Source organism: Cetorhinus maximus, chromosome 15 (assembly GCF_964194155.1).
Source record: "Cetorhinus maximus chromosome 15, sCetMax3.hap1.1, whole genome shotgun sequence".
NCBI lineage: Eukaryota > Metazoa > Chordata > Chondrichthyes > Lamniformes > Cetorhinidae > Cetorhinus > Cetorhinus maximus.
The window spans coordinates 100,960,048-100,986,815 of NC_135893.1; the positions used below are offsets into that span (position 1 = coordinate 100,960,048).

At 39.4% G+C, this 26,768-nt stretch overlaps 1 protein-coding gene across 2 annotated transcripts in view; it reads left to right on the plus strand.

Moving 5' to 3' along the window:
* The window catches only part of wdr90 (WD repeat domain 90), a 77,388-nt gene continuing 50,620 nt past the window's right edge, over positions 1-26,768 (plus strand). The window contains exons 1-15 of one of the 2 annotated variants that reach the window (XM_078559090.1): positions 2-156; positions 236-373; positions 2,930-3,027; positions 3,770-3,946; positions 5,756-5,894; positions 7,803-7,973; positions 11,220-11,343; positions 13,516-13,586; positions 14,091-14,200; positions 16,515-16,745; positions 18,096-18,158; positions 18,731-18,799; positions 21,427-21,537; positions 21,979-22,124; positions 23,143-23,200. In XM_078559090.1, the coding sequence (XP_078415216.1) occupies positions 355-373; positions 2,930-3,027; positions 3,770-3,946; positions 5,756-5,894; positions 7,803-7,973; positions 11,220-11,343; positions 13,516-13,586; positions 14,091-14,200; positions 16,515-16,745; positions 18,096-18,158; positions 18,731-18,799; positions 21,427-21,537; positions 21,979-22,124; positions 23,143-23,200 (1,587 nt within the window). In that variant the 5' untranslated portion in view covers positions 2-156; positions 236-354. Of the gene's footprint in view, positions 374-2,929; positions 3,028-3,769; positions 3,947-5,755; positions 5,895-7,802; positions 7,974-11,219; positions 11,344-13,515; positions 13,587-14,090; positions 14,201-16,514; positions 16,746-18,095; positions 18,159-18,730; positions 18,800-21,426; positions 21,538-21,978; positions 22,125-23,142; positions 23,201-26,768 lie in introns of both variants that reach the window. The other variant, XM_078559089.1, reaches the window with a different exon arrangement.

Genomic DNA, 26,768 nt, shown 5'->3' on the forward strand with positions numbered 1-26,768 from the left:
AGCGTGAGGGGTGGGGAGAAAGAGCACTTGGGACTTGTGCAAAAGGACTGAAAATTTTTGATTAAGGGCCTTTACCTGAAATGTCACCTAGACTGACTTTTGGGCTGCTGATGAGGCATTCCGTTCAGTTGGCAGAGAAAAGGGGCTGGAGGCCAAGTATTGGCCTTTTGAGAGATGTCACATAGATTTGCTTTTGGATTTTTCTTGCAGTTGCCCAATGCAATTTTTCTTTCAGGTGATCGACTCTGCCAAAATGTTCTCTTGCATTGAAAGGCTTGATGCCCACATTAACTAAAAGTGACCTGCTGGGGCCATAGAAAAGAAGAGCATTTGTTGAGGGAAAATTTGACCAGCATGGATAAGCCCAGAATAGGTGAGAAAAGAAATGGTCATCATTGTGAGTTCTGCTGAGTCTATGTAACGTAATTAAAATCTGTTTGCAGGATTCTGATAGTTAGTCTATTGCATAGGGCATCTTAATTTATTGTCGTAGATAGCTATTTGATACATCTGTATGTGCCATCTGTTTTTGTAAAATTATTACAGCATTATCGTGATGCACTTTTATCCCCACTGGTTTCCAGGAGTTGACCATGTGACTTGTTTAGCTCCCTTTCCTTTCAATGGCATTCACCTGTTATTTAGTGTGATAGTCATGTTGTTTACAACTAACTGACAGTTTTTACTCCTTTAAATAGATTCCTGTCTTAATGTGTTTCAGGTTCAGTGAAAATGGTGCCAAGGAATGCCTTATCTTAATGGAACATAGTTCCATCTAATTCATTAATATGTTTTGTAGCAGGGGAATTATTGATGACCCTTTCAGTATGAAATTGTTCTAGGCAATGAATGTGTCTTCAGCTTAAAAGTGAGAGATCTTGCACAGGACAGCTACTCTATTGTTTGTGTAAAGAATGAATAACATTAATCTGGTTTAATTTTTGAAAATTCATCGAGAGGTGATTAACAAGCCTTCAATTTTCAAGATTTCAACATTATGTTCAGCTTCCCAATAAAATGTTATGTTGATCCATTTACATTTCTCCAGGCACGAATTTAAAAGCACTGAAAAACACTATTGTGCAACACGCCATTTTTTTCCCTTTCATATCGCTATTTTCCCACACTCCTCTTGAAGATAATCATCCCCTTTCTAGAGTGTGGTTCCACAGGGACTGGTCACTTTGCTAACCTTGCTCATGTGGGAATGTGATCATCACAGGTACTGAAGACATTTAACGCGGAGACACACTACTATACCTATAATATACACACTTCTCAGGGCATCTAGAGATTGGAAATAAATGTGGCATTGTCAGCATTGCCCATATCTTGAATGAGAGAGATGTGCATCCTAGGAGTTACCATTGACCAGAAACTGAACTGGTCTAGTCATATAAATGCTCTAGCTACAAGAGCAGGTTAGAGGCTGAGAATCCTGTGGCAAGTAACTCACCTGACTCCCCAAAGCCTGTCCACGTCTCCAAGGCACAAGTCAGGTGTGCGATGGAATACTCTCCACTTGCCTGGATGAGAGCAGCTGCAACATTCAAGAAGGTTGACACCTCCCAGGACAAAGCAGTCTACATGATTAGCACCCGATCCACCACTTTCTGTATTCAATCCTTCCATCACTGATGCACAGTGTGTACCATCTACAAGATGCATTGAGGCAACTCTGCAAGGCTCCTTTGACAGCACCTTCCAAACCTGCGACCTCTACCACCTAGAAGGCAGTAGATGCACGGGAACATCATCACCTGCAAGTTCCTCTCCAAGCTACAAACTATCCTGATTTAGAACTATATTACCATTCCTTCACTGTCACTGGGTTAAAATCCTGGAACTCCCTCCCTAATAGCACTTTGGGTGTACCAGCACCACGTGGACTGCAGCAGTTCAAGAAGGCAGCTCACCACCACCTTTTCGAAGGCAATTAGGGATGAACAATAAGCACTGCCTAGCCAGAGACACCTACATCCCATGAAAGACATAAAAACAAATCACAGAGTTTTGGTCGTATTAGTAAGCATTCACTTACTTAATGGGCAATAAAATGCTGGCCCAGCCAGTGAAGCCTTAAGTCACAGGACTTTACAGCTGAGCATAGTCCTGTTGTTTTCTGGTGTCCATGCATGCACAATTCCATCAAGTGCTGCTGTATAAAAATCTGAAGTGTGGGCCCTTGCTGATATTTTTTTTCTTTCCCCTGTCTAATGTGTGCTGTAGCCAACCGTGAGACTCCTATCAATGTCCCAGCTGAGATTAGCTAATTTTGCAAGACTAGGGATTTAACTTCAGAATTTTCTTGATCGTATGGCTGAGATAATAACCACTACTGTACCTTCGTTGGAGCTTATTTCTTCTCTCTGGTGTGCATTTTATTGTAATTTTAGTTTTGCTGCCCTTTATCCTCTTACATAGTTCTCCCAAGCACTGCATCTAGCTCGCTAGGTTGGCTAGATACCTATTCCCCAATGTTCTAATGATGCTTAACAAACATACGAGCATCTGGATGCATTGACCCTGCGTTTTTCTGTGGAAGCAGATTTCCAATGGTAGATTTGCTGTTGGGCTAGCTTGAATTCATGGCACTCTATGTTCTAGGATATTCTTTGTGATTTAAAAAATCTTAAATTCTTTTAAATATTTTTCTCTCGTTAACCTGCTGGGAAAACGATTGCTTTGATTGATAACTCAAAGATGTATCTTGCCTGTGGCAGAATTTCACTGCAGTGAAATCACTGAACATTTAAGCTAAATTTTAAAAAGTTGTTTTAACTTGCATTAGCCTTCCCTTTTGCCATACAGACAAGGTGAAATACATTGGCAGCTTAAGACATTTAAAGTGTATGCACTTTCCTTTCGGTTTTGTTTTGTTGAGTTGTGCTCAAACTCATTGCGTTTTTTAATCTTGAATCTGTTTCAGAGTCTGTGTGGCAGCGTCCATATGTGAACATCTTCAAACACTTCAAATTGGAAGAATGGAAGAAATCAACAAAAGAAGGGGATGTCACAGCTGTTATGGTACTATTTGATTTCCTATTGGAAATATTTTGCCACCTCCACAGATACCAGCAGCCCTCTGGTAATTTTTCCACGTAGGTGTTTTTTTATGTGTGATCTGAGACAGTAAGTTTTTACCTGATTTTAAAAGGGTGAAGCAAGCATGCAAGCACCAAAGTGGGAGGTGTATTTGGGGAAGTCTGAGGATGTTGAGGCCCGTTCGATCTTCACTCGAGTAATTTCCCTGACTCCCATTACCTGATTGGTGGGCAGGATTGGGAATTCTACTGCACAGCTGGAAATGAGTGAAAACGGGTTTCTGGCATAGTTGGGATTGTGGGGAGCCAGGACAAGAGAAGTCCAAGGCCGCTATATGAGACCTGAATTAGCACAGTTGATCTTCCTGGCCCACGAGGAAACCTAAAATAAAAATGTTCACACTTGAACTGTGTCAGTGCTCCAACATGCACGTGCATTTATTTGTGTGTTTTTAAAAAACTTTGTGCACAATAACGTCTTCAGCTAATGAAGGTAAACAACAAGGGGACATTGTTCTATAAAGGATGCTTATTCCTTACTTTTAATAGAAAGTACATCTCGAGCAATTTTTGACCACAGTAATGTGCTTAAACGGAGGAACACTTGATAAATTCTGTGCAGGATAGCATAGAGATCATTGCAACCATAATTGCAGATAGTTTAAGGAGTTAATCTTGAGCTTGCAGGTTTAATTGATGGATGTTTATTCTGGATTCTTTGCTAGGATAAAACCCTGAAGTGCACGGTATATCGTATCAGAGGCCCCATCCCTCCTGGTAACTACATTCAGTTACCAAAAACTAGCACTCAATCCCTTGGACTAGTTGGTCGCTACGTCTATCTCCTCTTCAAACCAATTGTATCCAAATACTTTGTGGTTCACTTTGATACAGTCACTGAGGTATGTAATGATTAGTGCTTCATTTGTTGGCATGACTGTTCCTTTAACATTAGGATGATCTAACGCAGGAACTGAAGTTTGTATTAATGTTCATAGGTTAAAGCTGCAATGTTTGCTAAGATCATTCAGCCAATTAAACTGCACCATTGTAATTCAGTAGTATGTTTGGTTGTTACTGGTGATAATGGTGCAAAATGGACACCGAGACCTGGTGGAGAACCATTTGTTTTTTTCTATTCATTCACGGGCTGTAGGCTTCACTGGCTGGGCCAGCATTTTATTGCCCATAACAAAAACAGAATTACCTGGAAAAACTCAGCAAGTCTGGCAGCATCGGCGGAGAAGAAATCAGTTAACGTTTCGAGCCTTCATGGCCCTTGGGCCATGAAGGCTCGAAACGTTAGCTGATTTCTTCTCCGCCGATGCTGCCAGACTTGCTGAGTTTTTCCAGGTAATTCTGTTTTTGTTTTGGATTTCCAGCATCCGCAGTAGCTTTTAGCTTTTTGTTTTTATTTTATTGCCCATCCCTAGTTGCCCTTGAGTGGGTGGTGGTGAGCTGCCTTCTTGAATTGCTGCAGTCCATGTGGTGTAGGTGTACCCACAGTGCTGTTAGGAAGGAGTTCCAGGATTTTAACGATATGCTGATTGAAGCCAAGGAAGCTTTAGACTTAAATAGACTCCCAAATCTCTTCAACTACTGTAATCAGTCAGGTTTAAATGTGTTTGAATATTCATTGTATTTCCTACGAGTTATTCAAAATTCATTTTTTTATCTCCAATATGGTCTACTTACTCTTCTTTGCCTGAAGGCGCTGACAAATGACTGGCAGTGTTGACAATTTGTTACAGTCCCATGTAAGCCTGTATCCTGAATTTTAGGTGGGGGCCATTGCTCCTGAGTCAGTTCTATTCACGCTTTCTGCACACTTTTCAACAGTGATCACTGGACATCAATTAAGATCAGGAACACTAGCAGGCCTACCATATGAACTAAGTTTGACATCCCTGTTCTAGGAAGAGCCCAGATTACTTGGGTATTCCAACATGGTTTCTGGAAAAACAAGGTTTCTGTGTCAACTACGTGGAATTTTTTGAAGAGATTACAAAGTTGATGAATGATGGAAATCCAGTAGATACTTAAATTAATAGAACAAAATTGAGTTTTCAGTTTCCTGGTTAACAAAACAAATCTTAAATCCTTTTTCGGTACTTTTCGCGGAATCACAGAATCACACAGTGCAGAAGAGGCCCTTCGGCCCATCGAGTCTGCACCGACACGTGAGAAACACCTGACCTACCTATCCCATTTACCAGCACTTGGCCCATAGACTTTTCAATTAAATAACTTCAGAGATATTTCCTTTAGATTATTGATGATACATTTGAAGGAGCAAGCTTGCAAACACGTGAAGATAATTTTTTAAAGTATATTTATGTTGTTTCCTATTTAACTTGCCTTTCTGCTCATGTATGTCATTTCTCAACTAAGACTGGGCACTGCTGCCATGTCTGTATGAAGGAGTGTATGAGTACAAAAAAGAATTTGACCTGTGTTCGTAAACACGGGGAGTTGCTGATATAAGACTTGCAGGCACTAGCATGAATCTAGTAGCTCTGTAGTACATTACTCCAAGAGCATTTATCTTCTTGGCATAAGCCAATTACTTGAATTTTGATCTTGGTCTCTAATTTTAAGTGAAGTGCCTGTCTGGGGATTGAGGAGAGCGATTGATTGGACTGTGCAACTTTCTGTTATAGGACTCATTCATTGTAATATTTCTGTGAATTGTTAAATCTATCTTTCTCCAGGGGAGTCAAGTCATTCGGATTTCATTCTCCAACCTCTTCAAGGAGTTCAAATCCACAGCCACGTGGCTCCAGTTCCCCTTTGTTTGTGGTGCTGTGGAAGGCTCTGTGTATAATACCACTGCAAAGACTGCAAAGCAAGGTACTTTGGGCAGAGTATTCCGTATGCTTACTGTTCTTTCCTTCATTATATCAGCACCTCAGTTGCTCATCTTTGGAAAAGGCACCAGTTTATTAATAGTTCCCTTTGAACAAACTGCCAGAACATTGTGTAACTGTACTTTTATTTGCATATTTTATTCTATGACCACTTTACTTCAAGGTACAGTAATAGAACAGTTCGGTGTCTGAGATCTTATGACTGTGTCTCTACAAAAAAAAATGAGTGGAACATGTAGAAACAGAAATATCCAGAATCCAAAATCTTCCTTCACAAATACTACTTCCAATTCAATAAAATTAAACTGCCTATGAGGACCTGTGCAAATTTTTATTTTACAGACTATGGGTTACATTGTGACACTTTCTTCCCCCCTCATAGTTTTCATGTCCTTTGCACACAACATTCTCCAGCTTATTCTCAGACCTATCACCAGGACACTTGAACTGCTTGAGGCCATCTAGATTGCACCACTGTTGTGTGTGTATGTCCCTTTCATTTGTCCCTATGAGAAAGCACCATGCCTACACTTCATATCTTTTTGGTGGCACAGCCAAGGTCATGAACTCTCGGGATGTGAAATAGCGGGGTGAACCAGTGTCCGTTCACACTATTGTTGAGCTTGTTGGCATTTTCAACTCTGCTGCATTGATTTGACTTGATTGAGCAAGCTTTTGCTTTTTGGTTATTATTTGTTCTATTTCCCTGTTTTTTCACAGTTTTTCATGTTTGCTTCACTCTATGGTGCAGGCAAAGCAAATTACTTGGCTCTGCCCAGCTTTGTTTAGTTTGCCTAATGTCTGGTTCCTTCTAATTGCACCTTTTATTTGGAAACCTGCTGAAAGGACAGATTGCAGTGCAAACAATGATTCCTTGTGATGCTTACAAGTCGAATCAATTTGCTTCTTTCCAATAATCCTAATAAAATTAAACATTCATATTAATTTTACAGCACCCATTTGACATTCCTGAACCACAGTGAGTAAATTTATAGAGGGTCATGTGTTTTGAAGCTACATCTCTGGAAAAACACGAGGCCATTGCCACTCTTACTCAATTAAGGCTATGATTCATATTGAATCCATGTTTTTCTCACATGATCTCAGTATGCAGGGAAATTTTGTGTCACTGAGAAGGTGGTGGCTGTAGGACTTCAGTGATGCACATTAATTTTTTCATATTACTTTTAATACTTTTGGTGTCATATTCCATTTAGTATCACAGTACACTGATTTGGTGCTAGCTTCACGGAGATTGTAAGTTTGCATCTGACCATGGCAAATTTTGAATTTAAATCTAATAAACCATGTGGAGTGGCATCAGAAAAATGACCAGAAGAGTTGTCTTGGTTTTTGTGTGTCAACCCAACTGGTTTATCAGTGCCTTTCAGAGAAAGGGACTGCTACTTCTACCCAGTCTGGCATACATGCAAGTGGTAACGTTCTCTGAAATAGCCTAGCGATTCATTCAGTTGAGCAGTTGAACGCCTATGAAGCTGTTCAGGTCTTTAAATAAATAAGGATGGACAGTAGCTTTTCCAGCATTGTCCACATCTTGAAAAGACTTTAAAAATTGCGTTTGGTTTGAAAAGACACAATTTGTCTGACTTATTTGGTTCTATGTTTAAATTTATCTGCTGTAAGTCCACTGTGATGTGTTTCTGAAGATGGTGTGATTGTGAGCTAAGTTCCTGTTTTTTTATATAAAAGTACCTTTTTTTTTTCCATCTCTTTATCTGAATCCTTTGTTTTTTTGATGCTTGTAAATTAGTTATTTTAGAGGAGAAATAATAATCACCATTACTACTAGTTACAGATTTTATCAAGTAGGAGTATTCATCTAATTACTTGGGATAATGCATGTAATCTTTTCCTTTACTTCTGTATTCAGACCTGGTAGGCCTTGCACCTCCTGGTGTGAAGTGGACATGCCTGATGATGGACCTGCAGTATCTTCTGTCATTTTATCTGAACCGACACTACAGCCATCTGAAGAGTGTTAAGCTCTGCTCCAATATGTTTGTTAAGACTATATTCACCAGTGACCTGGTATTTGAGCCAAGTAAGTGATCACATTGCTTTCAAGGACTAAGTTAGGTGGACATTGATCTTGGTGTGATCTAACATTCATAGAATGCATAGACCTAACTACACAATATATGTGTGGAAATGGTTGGTATTTGGTCAGGTTTGAGAGTTGTATACAAGAAAATAGGGACGAATGAAGAAAAATTAATAAATTCATGATCATTACTGAAAAAGGCAATTTGACTCAGCTTAGTTTACCTATCCAAAATAATCCTCAATTCTCCTCCCATTTCATTTTCGATTGTTCCTTAAATAATTCCAGCCTTTTTTTGGATTCACTACACTTCATTGGATGTATGTTGTCCACCATTTGTGCAAAGAAGGATTTCCTGATATCCTTCCTAAATTTACCTTTTACTAGTTATCCTATTCTTAACATTTAATGTTACGTTCCAGCTTATTCTTTTTTCAGTCCATTAAGTATCTTGTATACCTCTAGGATCAGACCTCAGACTCTTTGAGTTGAAAAGCTTTATTTCCTCCAGTCTTTTCTCATAACTCAGACTTTTGAGCCTGTTGTTTGAATTATTCTTTGCTTGTATGTCTCCCTTGAGGCTTAGCAATCAGAACTGGACATGGCACTTGAGATATGTTACAGTTTGGTTGTAACTTGTTATCCCACATTGTTTGGATGTAGCCCCTTCCTGGTTCACCCTTAGCTATTTTCATTAAGTGCAAGACTTTATATTTGTTTGCAATAAATTTTTTCTCCTATTTTTCTGCTTGCTCATTATTTATTCAACTAATTCTGTAATTTCTGACCCTGATTCTACAATTCCATTGCCACTTCTAGTTTGCTACGATATGCAAATTTGACCCTTTTGCATTTGGGGATGTTCGTTGATGATTGCACAATGTTCAGCACCATTCATGACTCCTCAGATGCTGAAGCAGTCCATGTCCAAATGCAGCAAGACCTGGACAATATCCAAATTTGGGCTGACAAGTGGCAAGTAACATTTGCGCCACACAAGTGCCCAGACAATGACCATCTCCAACAAGAGAGAATCTAACCATCGCCCCATGACGTTCAATAGTATTACCATCACTGAATCCCCCACTATCAACATTCTGGGGGTTACCATTGACCAGAAACTGAACTGGACTAGCCATATAAATACTGTGGCTACAAGAGCAGGTCGGAGGCTAGGAATTCTGCGATGAATACCTCACTTCCTGACTCCCCAAAGCCTGTCCATCATCTACATGGTACGAGCCAGGAGTGTAATGAAATACTCCCCACTTGCCTGGATGAGTGCAGCTCCCACAACACTCAAGAAGCTTGATACAGTCCAGGACAAAGCTGCCCTCTATATTGGTACCACATCCACAAATATTCACTCCCTCCACCAGCAATGCACAGTAGCAGCAGTGTGTACCATCTACAAGATGCACTGCAGGAATTCACCAAGGCTCCTTAGACAGCACCTTCCAAACCCACGACCATTACCATCTAGAAGGACAAGGGCAGCAGATAGATGGGAGCACCATTACCTGGAAGTTCCCCTCCAGATCACTCACCATCCTGACTTGGAAATATATCGCCGTTCCTTCACTGTCGCTGGGTCAAAATCCTGGAACTCCCTTCCTAACAGCACTGTGGACTGCAGCAGCTCACCATCACCTTCTCAAAGGGAACTAGGGATGGGCAATAAATGCTGGCCCAGCCAGCGAAGCCCACACCCCATGAGTGAATATAAAATAAAATTTGAATCCCATTCATTAATATAAATTAGAAACAGTTTGTGTTTTGTAGTTCATATTTTTTCATTGATTTTTACAATAAAATAAGCAGAATTAATTTTAATACACCTTCCCAGAAAGTTGCTTTTTAAATTATTGTTATTTTAAAAGCAAGAAAAATGAATGCTGTCGCCCCTCCTCATTACTCTTTCTTGGTCCACCCAAATGGCATTGTCCCCTTATGGTTTTGAAATAGCCCAGCTCATCAGTTTCTCCTCCAGTCCTTGCTTGTTTTTCCCTTGGCCTGCAATGAAATTTCAGTCAGCTGTATGTTTGGTGATGACATCCAACACTCTGCTATCTTCCTCAATCCATGATTGTGGCACTCAACTGTTTATATGACAGACTTGTGGATGAGCCTAAATTTTCTCCAGCTTAATGTTGGTAAGACAGAAACCATCTTCTTTGCCCCCTGACAGAAACCATCCTATTTTAAGATATGTTACTTAAGTTGACCCTGATGGTGCGCAACACGAGTATGTGTTTTATCCTGAGCAAGGTTCAACCCCAAATTCCATGAACCGCCCAGTACTGCCTTGTTCCATTTCTAGATTGCTCTGCATTAATTCATACCTTATCTTCATTGCTGCTGAACCTTCCTTTCATATCTTTGTCACCTCCAGGTTTAACTTCTCCTGTAAGATAAAAGCAAAATACTGCAGATGCTGGATATCTGAATAAAAACAGAAAATGCTTGAAAAACTCAGGTCTGACAGCATCTGTGGAGAGAGAAACAGCTCTGACGAAGAGTCATACGGACGCGAGAAACAGAGAGAAACAGCTCTGACGAAGAGTCATACAGATTCAAAATGATGCTGTCAGACCTGCTGGGTTTTTCCTGCATGTTCTGTTTTTATTAACTTCTCAAGTGATCTTTTTACTTGTATCCTGAGCTTCACTGTAGGCATTCAAACTTGCCAAAGGTCTGTCAGCTATATCCTATCCCATACTAACTATTGCTCACCTGTCACCTCTCTCACCAACCGTTGCAACTTTTTGCCCTCAAATGCATTGATTTCAAACTCCACCATGGTCTTCTCCAACCTGAAGCTATGATCCCCTTCTCTGTTAGTGGCTGAGATTTCACCCATTACACTCCTGTAACCTAGAATTTTCTCTCAGAACCCATCTGTTATGCTACATTTTTTTTTCTTTATTCATTCATGAGATGTAAGTGTCGCAGGCAGGGTCAGCATTTGTTGCCCATCCCTAATTGCCCTTGAACTGACTGGCTTGCTAGGCTTTTTCAGAGAGCAGTTAAGAGTCAATCACATTACTGTGGGTCTGGAGTCACATGTAGGTGAGACCAGGTAAGGACAGCAGATTTCCTCCCCTAAAGGATATTAGTGAATCAGATGATGGTTTCATGATCACCAATACTGAGACTAGCTTTATATTCCAGGTTTATTAATTGAATTTAAATTCCACCAGCTGCTGTGATGGGATTTTAACTCATTTTTTAATCTGCATTTTTTAGGTGTGACCGCCTTCAAGGCCAAGCGGGCAGGACTGGTGCTGCATGATGTCTCCCCAATGCCACGAGAAATGGCTTTCCTGGTGCCCAAAGGAGAAAATTGGCATGACATTTATGATTATATCAGGTCAGCTTCACTGTGCTTCAAGAGAGAATACTGCAATAGTTATCATTGATGTCATATTTAAAGAAATTCAAATTAGCTTAGCTCATTATCAGGTCTTTGGGGCATTCTAAAATGCTTTATATGCAATGGAATATTCCTGAAATAGTCACATGTAGGCAAACACATCACCAATTTGTTTACAGCCAGGCTATGTTGGTTAAGGAAGCAATAGTGACAAAAGCACTAGATTCCCCGCACTCCTCACTCTTCTTTGAATAGTGTGATGTGGTCTTTTATGGCCACCTGGGTAGGTGGGGAATGGGGGTGACGCAGCTTTGGCTTAATGCTTCACCCACCAGAAAGCATCTCTGATGCTGGAGCACTTCTGCAGCCCTCACAGATTTGTCAGCTTAGCGTATAGCCCTGAAATTTCACACACTGGCATTGCACCCCACCATGTAAACACCAGCTTTCCTTAAATCTAGATAAGTGTTCCAAGCTATCTGTCAAAGGTGTATTCAGACAAAAATGGACGCTGAGCTGAAGGAGGAGTTATTATGAGGGGTGACCAAGAAATTAGTGAAAGAAGGGATTGAAAGGATTGGAGAAAAGTGGAGAGGTGTTTATGGAAGAAATTTCAGAGCTTGGGGCCTTGGTGGCTGAAAGCACAGCCACCTAAGGTGAAAGGTGGATAGCAAGAAGCTGAAGACAAAGGAACAGACCGGACTGAAGGATATTACGGAGATATAGAGAAAAGTAAGACTGAGGAAGTGATTTCAAATTGTCGTTTGGTAGTACAGAACTTGAATATTGCTGAAAACAAAGACAGGTTACCAAAGCTTTTTGTCTTGCAGTCATCGGGACAACTGCAAGAATGTTAAATTTCAAACAGTTACAATAATTTATACTACCGGAAAAAAGAGATTGTGATTGGGCAGCACTTGCTGTACAATCCAGAGTGTGCTAATAGCTACATTAACAATCAATTTAAGATAATCAGTCGAACTTATAATCTTGCTCGTTTATGCTTGCTAGAAGCAACTTACACTCATATGCAGGAACTCCTTCTCTGCAAACTAAAAGAACATGTTAAAGCCTTGTGCCATTTTTGAATGACCCAGGAGCTTGGGGAGCCTGTAGCTCCCCATTTCTTTCTCCATGGCAATGCTTTGGCCAGTCAGAGTCGACATGCCAACCAATCAGCACCCTTTTCTCCTCTAGTTTAAGTTGTTGTGACCGTTTGAAATTTGAGATTCTTATGTCTGTGCTGATGAGTGCAAGACGAATGGCAGCATTTCTCTCTCTTCAGCAATAGTGAAGTGATTTCAGTTATGAATTGAGAATTTCATTTTGGACGTGTTGAGTGACAGGAACTGATGTTGGTCAGCAAGGACAGGACTGGAAGGCAAGTGGACCTTGGTGCCAAGCAGGATATGGAGATGTAAATCAGCAGACCCCACAATGAAGAGCTGTGGAGTTGGAACAGGATGCAAGGTTGTTAATAGTCTAGTTCAAACTGAAATAGTGGTGGAGGAAGGAAATGGAATTGGTTGCAAAACCAATGTCTGTGATAAAGGAATGAGTTTCAGAACCTCAGAATTTCCCATAGTGCTTCCTAGCTAATGAATTCATTTTCAATTGCAGGCACCATTGCTTTGTAGGCAAATGCAGCAGCTAGCTTGCACACAGCAAGGTTCCACAAAACACAGATGTTGATTGATAATTGTTAACCAGGAGACTGCTGTAACTCATTTGCATTTCTTTGAATAGTGTCATGGAATCCATTATGTATCTGAGCAGGCAAACTGGGTCCCTCTTGAATACCCCATTTGAAAGATGGCACCTCTAGAGAAATAAGGGAGGTAATTTTAACCCCCAAAATGGGTGGATTTAGGCAAGTGGGACGTTAAAATTTTAACAATCCGAAACCCTACCCAACTTGAGTTGGATTTTCTCAGTATGATTTGGGGTATAGATCTGTCAGTGTTTATGCTCCAGATGAGCTTCCTCGCATCCTATTTCATGTAAGCCCATCTACATACCCTTCTATTCCTCTCTTCCTCTTGTGCTTATCTAGCTTCGCCTTAAATGTATCAATGCAAAATAGAGTTGGTAGCATCTTGTTTGGCTCCATTACATCTAGCTTTGTGTTGCTACATCTAGATTTTATCTGATTTTTATGCTTGACTCCAGGTTCCCATCAGATGGAGTTAAGATGCCATTCGACTCCATTCAAAAGGGACAGTCCAGCCCACACAAAAAAGGTTAGCAATGCAGTTAATGTGAGATGTAAAAACTTGTGAAAGACTTGAACAGCTTTTATTATGCATTATACTTTTAATGTTTTTATTCTCAGCATAATTTCAAAAATGCAGCATTGGCAGCTCAAGTCTGTACAACCTGTGGCAATGCAAAGGACTGCAGGTTGCAGAGCCTATGGTAGGCTGCCAAGGATATCTTCATTATACTTGAATGCCAACTGCACCTGCAAGATTTTTGAAATTTAATTGTTTACAATTTCATTCTAGACTGAAATAATTTATAGACATACCATTTATACTGATGTCTCTGATCCTACAAGCCAGTCTCAAATGATGCATTTATATAGTCCAACCCACTTCTGCACACAGAACCAGTCCTTTGCTGTCTTTGACTCAGTCAAAAATATTTAATAATTTGTCCCTCAAACCGCATCAAAGGCCAGCATCTCTTTCTGCTTCAATTTCACCAATAATGCATTTTCTTATTTTTAATCTTGCCTTATCTAGGTCACCCAACACATTGCGCTCCAGTTAGAGCAAATCCACACACTGTGAGTGTCAGTAAGGCAGTCCAAGACCGAGTTTCCCTCATCCAACAAATTACCAGCCCAGAGACGGTGAGTACCTGAAAAAAGTTGACACACTACTTACTCAAGGTTTTAAAGAACTTGCATTTATAGAGTGCCTTATCTCATCCTCAAGATGCCTAATGATTTCAGCAGATAACTTTTGAAGTACAGTTATTATACTTTGTATGAAAGAAACAGCTTGCATTTAAATAATTTTATGATGTCAGGACATCTCAAAGCTCTTCACAGCCAATGATGACCTTTTGAAATTAAGTCGTGTGTAGTGCAATGCAGCAGGCAATGTGGGCAGAACAAGGTCAAACAGCATCGAGATAAATGTCCACTTAAGGAGTTTTAAGTGATGTTGTTTGAGGGATAAATGTTCAAAAGGACAAAGTGGGAGGACTCTTTTTTTGAAAAGTGCCCCACAATTTTTTATGTCTATCTGGGAAGGAAGACTGGACCTTAATTTAACATTACTAAAAAAAAAGTAATCTCTGACAGCGCTTGCAGCATTGTCTGCACTAAAGTATCAGCTTGAATGATGTGCTCAAGTTCTGGAGCAGGATTTGAACCCAAAGCCTTTTGATTTATGCTAGAGTTCTGCTATTGAGCCAATGCTGATGCTACTGCAGCCAAACATGTCAGCCAGTTTATGTCCAGCAGGATCTCTCAATAATTGATATGTATCTGTTTTGGTGCTTTTTGGTTATTGGATGAATGATAACTAGGACACTGAGAAAACTTGCTGTTCCTTAAATAGTGCCACAATATCACCTGACACCCACCTGAACAGGGAGACTTCCTCTGTTTGATATCTTATCCAAAATATACAATTTCCAACACTACAGCACACGCTCACTTTATGGGTAATGTACAAAAAACTGATGATTCGGCATGCATGCAAGTTTACTCCACCCTCTTGGGGTTGATCAGAGATTTTCTGCTGCAGCTGGAAATTCTCAGAATTAAAGGGCATGAAGTACATTGTTTAACAAACAGAAGATTTTGACCTATTAAACATTTACACATAACCGTAGATATTGACGTATAAGTCAACCTTTGAAGCCTCAAAAAATCCCTACAAAAACTACTTAAACATTGAGTATAAAAGTAAGCTGCTGGCTTGGGCACAGGTGGTCACCATTTTGAAATGCCATCGATATCAGATGCAAAGGGTAGGCGTGCCTTAAACTCCTACGTATGGTTTGATCCCTTCAGCCCAATTATAAGGTACTGGTAAGGAAAACATGCAATTGTGGGGTGAAAAAATGAGGCTGACCACTAATGCAAGTACAACATGTCATGACTGGAAAGGAGGATCAACTTATACAGAGAGTCTATGTAGAATTGGGGAGCTATACGTGAATGCCAATGGGTTTCATTTCCTTTGCAGTACTTTTAACATACAGATTGATTGCTTAAATTTCTGTCTGTATTATTTTAATGTGGCAATTAATTCATTTTGTTTTAAACAGGGGAATGACAACATTAGCATTGAGCAGAGAAGAATTTATATAAACATTAACTGTTATGCTTAAAAAAAATAACAAAAATGAAGTAAGTCTCCAAGTGTTTCCTCATGTAAGCGTATAATTTTTTATACTTGGGGAATCTAGTTAATATCAGGTTTTAGGAATGCAGGAGCAAGAGTAGGGCATTCAGCCCCTCAAACCTGTTCTGCCATTCAGTGAAATCTTGGCTGATTGTTATCCTAACTCCATCCACCCACGTTGGTTTCTATAATCTATTAATATCATTTACTAGCAAAAAATCTATCAATCTGAGATTTAAATTTATTAATGAAGCTAGTATATGCTGCTTTTTGTGGGAGATAGTTCCACCACCGCCCTTTGTGTGAAGATGTGTTTCCTAACTTCTCACTTGAATAACCTGGCTCTGATTTTAAGATTATGCCCCCTTGCCTTAGATTCCCCCACCAACAGAAAAAGTTTCTCTCTAACCTACTAATTCCTTTCAAAATCCTAAAAACCTCAACCAAATCACTTCCTTAACCTTCTGTATTCCAGGGAATTCAGGCCTAGTGTATGTGTTTAACTAATTGTAATTTAATAGTCTTTATTTATGTCGAACCTTATTGAATGTCTTTTGTAATTTTCCTTAATTTCAGTTGTGCTTGCAGTAGTTTCAGTTCATCAGCTGGGTTGGTCATCCATTAACCTTTGTTAAATTGCAGATTTCACGAGAGCATGCTATTCTCAAATCTTCTGAAATAATTATACTCAAAAACAAAACAAAACCTTTAAAATTATTTATTGAAGTTGAGAGCTCTTCGAATAAACTAAGAAATTATGCGCTTTAGTTACTTGCTATATTCTTCAAGAGTTGCTTCCTGTTCCAGGCACCTTGTAGACGGAGATCTTCTCGGATTATTACGAGCATCCCAGAAATACACTTGGATACAACTGTATCGCCCCATCATGACAAAGATAGCAGAGAACGTGGGGATCAAACCACAGCTAAAAGTGATGAATGTATGAAAGTGGCTCCAGTGGATGATGGTGGAATTCATGTCTTTGCAGGTCAAAGTGGTAGAGTTGCAGTCCAAAAGTGTAGCAGTGATACAGAGGAGGTGAGCCATAAAATGCATACAAACTGCATGTATTTTATTACTATTATATTTGGATGAACAGCTTGAATTTTCATTTCAAGTCCAGAGCATAATTTGTGAAATTTTTGGTCACATCAAACCAAACAAACCTGCATAGAAATACGACCCAGCTTCTCTGCTATCCACCTTCTCAGCCAAAGGATTGAGGAGAAGAGGAGGAAAATTGGCTCCTCCTTTGTCACTGATGCTTTGACATTGGCTGCAAGGAATCCTGAAGGTGTGGTCATCCATGGGCAGTTTTTAAAGGCTGGAGTTTTTATGTATATCGCTTGAGCAGTATCATTTGCCACTCTGGAAGAGCCTCATATGAACAAGGAGCAGGAGTAGACCATTCAGCCCCTTGAGCCTGCTCCGCCATTTAGTAAGATCATGGCTGACCTGATAGTAACCTGAAATCCCAGGTACTTCTGATAACCAATCACCCCCTTACCAAGAATCTGTCCACCTCTGCCTTAAAAATATTCAAAGACTCTGCTTCCACTGCCTTTTCAGGAAGAGAGTTCCAAAGACACTCAACCCTCTGAGTGAAAAAAACTCACCTCATCTGTCTTAAATGGGTCACCCCTTATTTTTAAACAGTGACCCTTAGTTCTAGATTTTTCTACAATAGGAAACATCTTCTCTACATCCACCCTGTCAAGACCCCTCAGGATCATCAGATTTGCTGCAAATAATATTGTTTCTCCTTTTTTGAAATGGAGAAGCTACTTCTTCGAATGAGATTGGAACCTTTGTGTGGAGAATCACAGCGAGCCTCTATTTATTCTGTACCACAGCATTTTTGCTACTGTGCTGCACCTCTCATTTTTTTGTACACAAAGTGCATCAATTCATTACATCATGTTTTAAAGCATCACTGCCTCCTTATTAAGGACATAAAGGTCTCAAAGAAGCATAGAAAGTAGGAGCAGAAGTAGGCCATTCAGTCCCTCTAGCCTGCTCCGCCATTCAGTATGATCATGGCTAATCCTCTATCTCAATGTCATACTCCTGCTCTCTCCCCATAGCCCTTTATGCCATTAACATCTAGAAATCTATTTCCTTCTTAAGTATATTCAGTGACGTGGCCTCCACAGCGTTCTGTGGTAGAGAATTCCACAGGTTCGCCACCCTCTGAGTGAAGACATTTCTCCACATCTCAGTCCTAAATGGCCTAGCACATATCCTGAGACTGTGACCCCTTCTTCTAGACCCCCCCCAGCCAGGGTAAACATCATCCCTGCATCCAGTCTGTCCATCCCTGTCAGAATTTTGTACGTTCCCAGTTCTGTGTTGCATAATATTTACGGCCATAATACCTTTGTTTTACAGGCTATACACACTAAGGTTCCTACACCTACTAGGCTTCTTTGTCAGAAGTTCAAAGACCCTAAGGTAGGTCACTTAACCTGAAGATTTTCTTCAGCCAACAGGACAGATCTTGTATCTGAAATATTTTAATTCTGGGAATTTTTACAGGGAATGAGAAAAGCAAAACTGCATTGTTAAGAAATATCCTTAGGAACACTACATATTCAATATGAATAATCTAATGGCACTCTTCAAAGCATGTTTGTGACTCTGAACAATATCTTTTTACTGCTTAAGCCTTATATTAACATGACTATTTTCCAGTGGCAGCCCTTCACGCCCCCTAAATAAACCATTGTTTTTTGGATCTATTTTAGAGTTTGACGCTGTTCCTTCTCTTGCATGTTATGCCTATTCCTGTTACGTGTGGGATCATACATTAACCAATATTTTTACCTGTAGTGAACCTCTTCCACAGGACCCCACTGTAAATGAGGTGTGGTTTTTCATTTAGTTGTCTTGTTACAAATGATCTTTGTTCTGAGCAACTCGGGAGATGAAAGTTAAAAAAATATTCTCTTTAAGTTGCTCCTATATATTTTAGGTTTAAACTTTATTGTATATTTATTCATTCTGCTCAATCCTATTTTTTACAGGGGCTGCAGCCAGACCCTATACTAAAACTAAAGAAGATTATTGGATATGGAGGGTGCACTGTGAAATGTGTAAGTCTGTTTTGAACCTAAAGGTGTAGTGCAACATGGTGAAAATAGCTCTATTTTTGCTTTTTGCCTTTTGCCTTTTTTGCTTTGCATGTTTTTTGTCTTGAGCTGATTTTTACCCACACAAGCAAAGTCAATTGTTGTGGAGAGGTTGCTAGCTGCCTTTTGTCACAGATGGCTTGCAGTTGCTGACTAACAATTTAGAGAAAAAAACTAAATATAGGACATTTTAAATTGGGAAGCTACATTTATGGAATGTTTTTCCTAGTAATTAAAGCATGATTTCTCCTACTTCAGAGAAAAATCTGCACAGATGTGATTTTTACTAGATTGATGAGTAAGCGAAACTTACTGATGTTATGGCAAAAGATTAATAATGCTATTTCAAAGGCAACTGTGGTAAATTTTAGTAAAGAGGAATTGTCTATTTTGAGTGAATTTACAGTGTCAGTAGTTATGGACCGCGATGGGAGAAGTGCACAGTTAATTCTAGCCCCACCTCTCCACAGTTTGCAACAATAGTTTAAATGTTTAATTTGCCCACAAATCTGGCCAATTGTCTATCTTTATGCCCAGCATAAAAAGACTCTAACCAGGCTTATTTCAGTAAACACAAAAATAATTGATTTATTATAAAACAAGCTACTTTTTGGAAACAAGTTGATAAACTGGTTAACATACAAGTTGTAGTTTAGAAGTGTAGTGATTTTTCCCTTTTAAAAAAAAACAGATATTCAAACCCCCATACACTCTCACACAAACACAAAACAGGACAAAACAAACAGTCCCCTGCAGAGGCTGGAGTATAGGAATGTTTCTTTTAAAATAGATAAAATTTGAAAAGATCTCAACGCTGTTGATGTAACAGAATTCTAGTCACAATAGATCTGGAAGTTCTTTCAGATGGATTTTTTAGTAAAACCGTCCTTGATGACTCTTTCTTATCACGACGTTGCAGGCTTTAAAAAAAAAAGATGAGTTATTCTGATGACGTTTCTGAGGAAAGTTTAACTCACTCTAGACTACATGTAACACAAAGGTGGGGCAGAGTGAGGGAAAGAGAGAGTCATCATTGTCTTGCAGCTTGCTCCCAAGGCATGCGCACACTCTGACTGAGAGTCAAAGAATCAAATGTTTAGCGAATACTTCTACCATGCCAGTAGGCAACAACAGTTTTTTTGTTAATTTCGATATACAAAGTATTTCTCCGCTCTCCAGGTGTTCCCCACTAGACATCCATCTTGACCTGTGGTTTCTTGAAGAATGGCATATTCACAGCTCCAAATTAATCTTGCAGACTTTTAAAATAACTCAGGAGGAAGAATGTCCAAAATTCAGTGTCCTTCGAATTTCCAAAATTCCTCACATGGTGAAATAGTACAAGTGATTCCATGCACTGTACATGGGAAAAGTCTTGTGCATTCGGTATAAGTTTTTGGAGCCTACAGTACATCTGTTGAGGCATAGTCAGATAAGGCAAAGGAAATGTGTAGCTGTTGATTTCTTTTGTAAAGTATGCTGTTTCTAGTAATACAGTGTTTTGATATTGAGGTATAGGTTTCTTCCAGAAGTGGTGAAGTAGATCTTTGGGTATAGGTGATGGCAGATTTAAAACAAAAGCAAGTTTTTTTGAATCGGTGTTCATGATGCTGTCGCAATAAGTATCTCTAGAAGGTTTGTGCCCAGTACAATTCTGAACGAATAGAAGCAAAAACCTTTTTTGCATTTTTTTCAAAAATCATTTGAGCATTAAAATTTAACTTGTGTTAACCTAACACTGCATTTATCTTTAATAGATATAAAATGACTGGCATTTATTCCTGTTAATGGAATTTTAACATCCTTAATAGAACTTTGCCCCGGGAGAAGTGTTTATGTTCCACAGCAGTAATTTCTATTATTTAGCTACAGAACTGTGGCTGATTTGATTTTCTTTTATTGTAATGCTTCCACATCTTCCCATATCCCAGAAGATATAAATAATTTCGGGTAGGAAAGAAGAGAGCTTTGAGTTTGTGCAATCTGGTAACCTCCCTGAAAATAGAAATCTTTACACCTTTCCACCTGCACCAGAATCACTCAGTTAGCTCACTGAATTGGAGATCGATGGACTGTAAAGGTGGTTTTAATTTATTTTTTAAAGGGATAATTTCCTCCCTTTTCCTTTCTGATCTTCTATCTGCACCATGGACCAACCTTGTGCTGAGACAGGGAGGCAATCTGCTGCAAGGATTCTTTAAGTGCTGCTCTATCACTAGCTACAAAGAAGTGGCAGGAGCAATCTAGAGGGTACCTTTCTTCCTCATATTTGTGAGGAAGAGCTTGGCTTTATTTGTTGACTTCTGGCAATGGCTTGATTGAGATGCTTGAACTTGTGATTCTTGACACATTATCTTTTATGTTTGTCTCTAGTTAGTCACAGTTATCAAATGAAAATTGTTAAAGTTTGCAGAAGGTTTAATTTTAATTTTTTTGGAATTTTTGAAATAAATTTTGCCTTTAAGTGACCTAGCCTAGTTTACCTAGCCACAGTTTTAAAAAAGATCTCTGGATGTAAATGGCACACATGCATGTTGGGAAACCTTTTGGTAACAATTGTAAAATATATTTTATAATATGTAACTACCTAGGCAGCATGGACTAAATCTGGATCAGCTGTGGCCTACCCTTGTCATGCTATAGTTGTGGTGATGGAAATTGACACAGGACAGCAGAGATTTTTCATTGGACATACAGACAAGGTAAGGCAGATGCATTTGTTTTATAATTCCTACATTACTGTTTTCAGAAAGATTTTGAAGTATATTATTTAGATCTGTTCTTTATCAAGGGGTCTTAAGACCTGCTCCCAAGCATCGGCCACTCTGATCAATCAATGACTGGCCTTGATTTTAAATTGTTCCTGCCCCCATCTCCTTCCATCCCCCGTTTACGACTTATTAATGGCTTCAATTTGGGTGCAGATCTAGGTCCAACTAAACCATAGATAGGCATGCCTTGCTAGCTCTGTCGGTAGGGCATGTGGCTCTTAATATCAGGTAGGTGGGTTTGAGCCCCAAGCTGGGCGATGTAAAAATTTAAACCATAGATAGCACATATTGTGGTATCCAATGAAAGTACCATATATAATTTCAGCTTTCCTGTCAAACCTATCTATTCTTCTTCTGTCTGCTTTCTGGCAGGTTTCTGCTTTGTCCTTTAATGGCAACTCAACACTACTCGCGTCAGCACAGACTGGGAATGTGAGCCTGGTCAGAGTCTGGAACTTCAACAAAGGGAATTGCCTGGCAATGTTCAAAACCCACGTACATTCAGTGTCATCTCTTAGGTAAGGCTGAGCTACAAGATTGCTGTTGTAATTACCTTCTTGCTTTGTTGATTATAAGTGAATTGAATAAAGTGATTGAAGGGTTTTTTATATTATTTCTCAAATTGCTTGTTGTCAGGAAATCCAGATAGATAATATGTTACACATGTTAAATTTGAGTGCTTTCTTAGATTAATTATTCAAGATCTAGCCAAAACATTTATTGTGTTAAATGGATTGAGTTCCCTCACTTAGAGAGTTTCAATTTGAGTATTGCTGAAAAAAGAGATGTACCGAAGCTTTTCATGAAGCACTCATCAAGACACTTTGCAAGAATGCCAACATAAGGGGAAAACAACAATTTAAAAATTGTTTTTCAGTATGCCTCTAACCAATAGTTTTAAAGTGACTGCACATAAAATGACGGACAAGTTAAATTCAGCAGTAACTTCAAATGTCTTATTTGCAGCATAATGGGAATTTCGGCACATATGATGATCAGTTGCTGTGCTGTTGTCATCTACACAGTGGAGCTACCTATTCCAAACCATTCCCTATTTGATATTTTTCTTGTACAAATGTTTGATTTCCTTGTAAATGTGATCTCCTCTTATTACTCATGTTCTACACATTGGTCATAGAATTAAACATCAAGAAACTGCAGGAAAGTTTTATGTTACTCTAAAGGCCACTCAAATGTTCTAATGGCTCTTTTGAATTTTGCATCTGAGAATCCTGAACACTTCAATGTAGTTGCAGAGTTAAGTGTTCCAAAAAGAAATCAACAATTAAATCCCTCCACAAATAAACAATACAGTTGCTGGGGCTTTGGTGTCTTTTGTAGCAGTTTTATATTTGAATATTTGAATCACCTTTGGGAGCTTACAGTTAAAATGTTCATTGGTTCTGAGTATTGCTTGGGTAATGGGTTACACTAAATATTGATATATTGGTACAATTACAGGCAGTGCTCCAGGCTGGTTAAGATTTGTCCAAATAATAGGAAAGTTTTTCAAAATAGTGTGTTTCTTTCCTTCAGTTTTTCTTTCAGTGGAAGAGTTCTCTGTGGCGTGGGCAAGGACAGTCGTGGTAAAACAGTAAGTACTTTTCAGTTCTTCTATAGACATACTCAGTCAAGCCTGTCCTGCGATAACCAAAATCATTCATTGCATTCTGGGTGGTTCAGTTCAGTATGTTGCTTTGTAATTTATATTTATAGTAATAATAATGGTAGTAGAATAATATCATCAAACATTGACACACACAGAATTTGGTACACATGAAAAGCTCAATAGGACACTTGTAAGCCAATAAGACCAACAGCCTAGAGTGTGTAGAGAAATGCTGTAAACTGTGTCACATTGTAACAACGCTGTAAATGCTTTGTTTAAAAGTTGGAGCCTTGGGTCAACCCCGATTCAATCAAGAGAATCTTGTCATTTACTGGCATTTTGAAAAGTCTTAAAAAAAAAACCATCTGGTTCACAAATGCCCTTAAGGGAAGGAAATCTGCAGTCCTGTGACAGGAAGGGACAGAGTGTACAAACATTAAAAAAAATCAGCAAATAGGGTCAAAGGGGGCAAAATTAATGGCCCTTTACTTAAATGCATGTAGTATTCAAAACAAAATAAATGAATTAATGGCACAAATAGAGGTATGATCTTTTGCCATTACGGAGACGTCGTTACAAGGAGATCAAAGCTGGAAACTAAATATTCAGGGGTGTGTGACTTTTTGAAAGGACAGACAGGAAGGAAAAGGTGGTGGGATAGCTTTGTTAGTATGAGATGGAATAAGTACGATAGCAAGAAAGGATCTTGGATCAGAAGATGTAGAATCCATATGGGTGGAGGTAAGAAATAACAAGGGGAAGAAGACACTGGTGGAAGTAGTCTATAGGCCCCCTGACAGTAGCTATACTGCAGGACGGAGAATAAATCAGGAGATAATGAGGGCATGTAAAAAAGGCAGCACATTAATGATGGGTGACTTTAACCTTCATGTAGATTGGGAAAATCAAATTGGCAGAGGTAGACATGAGCAAGAATTCATAGAGTGTATTCGGGACAGTTTCTTAGAACAACGTGTTGTGAATCCAACCAGGGATCAAGCTATTTTGCATCTGGTAATCTGTAATGAGGCAGGTTTAATAAATGATCTCAGAGTAAAGGATCCCCTCGGAAACAGTGACCACAATATGGTAAAATTTAGCATTCAGTTTGAGAGTGAGAAACTTGGGTCGGAAACAACTGTGCTAAACTTAAATAAGGGTAATTAGAATGGAATGAGGACAGAGTTGGCTGGAGTGGACTGGGAAAGGAGTTTAGCAGAAAAGAGGGTTGATGAACAATGGCTGACATTTAAGAAAGTGACTCTCAACAAAGATATATCCCCGTGAGAAAGAAGGATCCAAGGATGGGGATAAACCAACCATGGTTAACCAAGGAAGTTGGGGACACTATCAAACTGAAAGAAAAAGCATACAATGTGGCAAAGATTAGTGGTAAGCCAGAAGATTGGGAAAGTTTTAAAAACGAACAAAAGATGACCAAAAAAAAAGAGGGAGAAAATAATCCTTGAGGGAAAACTAGCCAGTAATATAAAAATGTACAGTAAGAGCTTCTTTAAATATATAAAAAGGAAGAGAGAGGGCAAAGTGAACATAGGCCCCTTAGAGAATGAGGCTGGGGAAATAATAATGGGGAACCAGGAAATGGCAGAGGAGTTGAATAAATACTTAGCTTCAGTCTTCACGGTAGAAGATACTAATAGCATTTCAAAAATACTAAATAATCAAGGGGAAAAGTGGGGGGGAAAGAAATAAATACAATAACTATCACTAGAGAGAAAGTATTAGGGAAACTAATGGGGCTAAAGGCCAATAAGTCCCCTGGACCTGATGGGTTGCATCCTAGGATATTAAAGGAAGTAGCTACAGAGATAGTGGATGTACTGGTAGTAATCTTCCAAGAATCCTTAGATTCTGGAAAAGTCCCTGCAGTTTGGAGAATGGCCAATGTAACATCCTTATTTAAAAAGGGAGGGAGGTAAACAACAGGTAACAATAGGGCAGTTAGCTTAACCGTCTGTCATTGGGCAAATGTTGGAGTCTATTATAAAGGATGTAATAGTGGAGCATTTAGAAATACATAGCCTAATCAAGCAGAGTCAACTTGGCTTCATGAAGGGGAAATAATGCTTAACAAATTTATTAGAATTCTTTGAGGAGGTAACAAGCAGGATAGATAAAGGGAAACCAGTAGATGTAAGGTACTGTACATAAGGCTATTTAATAAGATAAAAGCCCATGGTGTTGGGGGTAGTATATTAGCATGGGCAGAGGATTGGCTAACAAATGAGAGTTGGGATATTGGGTGCATTTTTGGGATGGCAACCTGTAACTAGTGGAGTGCCACAGGGATCAGTGCTGGGGCCTCAATTATTTACAATATATATATTAAAGAATTTGATGAGGGAAGTGAATGTACTATCGCCAAGTTTGCGGATGACATAAAAATAGGTGGGAAGGCAAGCGGTGAGGGTGACACAAGGAGTCTACAGAGCGATATAGATAGGTTAGGTGAGTGAGCAAAAACTTGGCAGATAGAATATAATGTGGGAAAATATGAGGTTATGCAGGATGACTAGAGGAGCTGAATATTATTTAAATGGAGAAAGACTGCAGAAGGCTGCAGCAAAGAGGAATTTGGGAGCCCTTGTGCATGAATCCCAAAAAGCTAACATAGAAGTTCATAGGGAAGGCAAATGGAATGTTGGCGTTTATTGCAAAGGGAATGCAGTATAAAAATAGGGAAGTCTCGCTAAAATTATACAAGGCACTAGTTGGACCACACCTAGAATACTGTGAACAATTTTGGTCCCCTTATCTAAGGAAAGATATACTGGCATTGGAGGCAGTCCAGAGAAGGTTCACTAGGTTGACCCTGGGAACAGAGGCATTTTCTTATGAGGAGAGGTTGAGTAGGTTGGGCCTGTACTCATTGTAATCTAGAAGAATGAGAGGTGACCTTATGGAAACATATAATATTCTTAGGGGGCTTGACAGGGTAGATGCCGAGAGGTTATTTCCCCTTGTGGGACAGTCTAGGACCAGAGGGCATATTCTCAGAGTAAGGGGCGCCCATTTAAAACAGAGCTGAGGAGGAATTTCATTTCTCAGAGGGTAGTGAATCTGTGGAATTCTTTACCGAAGAGGGCTGTAGAGGCTGGGTCGTTAAGCATATTCAAGGCTGAGACAGACAGATTTTTAATCAGTAAGGGAATCAAGGGTTATTGGGAAAAGGCAGGAAAGTGGAGTTGAGGATTATCAGATCAGCCATGATCTCATTGATTGGCAGAGCAGACCTGATCGGCCGAATGGCCTACTTCTGCTCCTATGTCTTATGGTCCTTACCTGGTCTATCCTACATGCGACTCCAGACCCACAGCAATGTGGTTGACTCCAAAGAGCCCTCTGAAATGGCCTAGCAAGCTACTCAGTTGTATCACAATCGCTAGAAATTCTATAAGGAATGAAACCAGACGGATTAAGTTCCGCTGAACTTAAAATAACCTAGGCCAAGGAGTCTAACAAGACCCAAAAATATGATGATGATGACAGCATGAGATTCAAATCCATGGCATCAAATTGCCTGGTGTCTTCA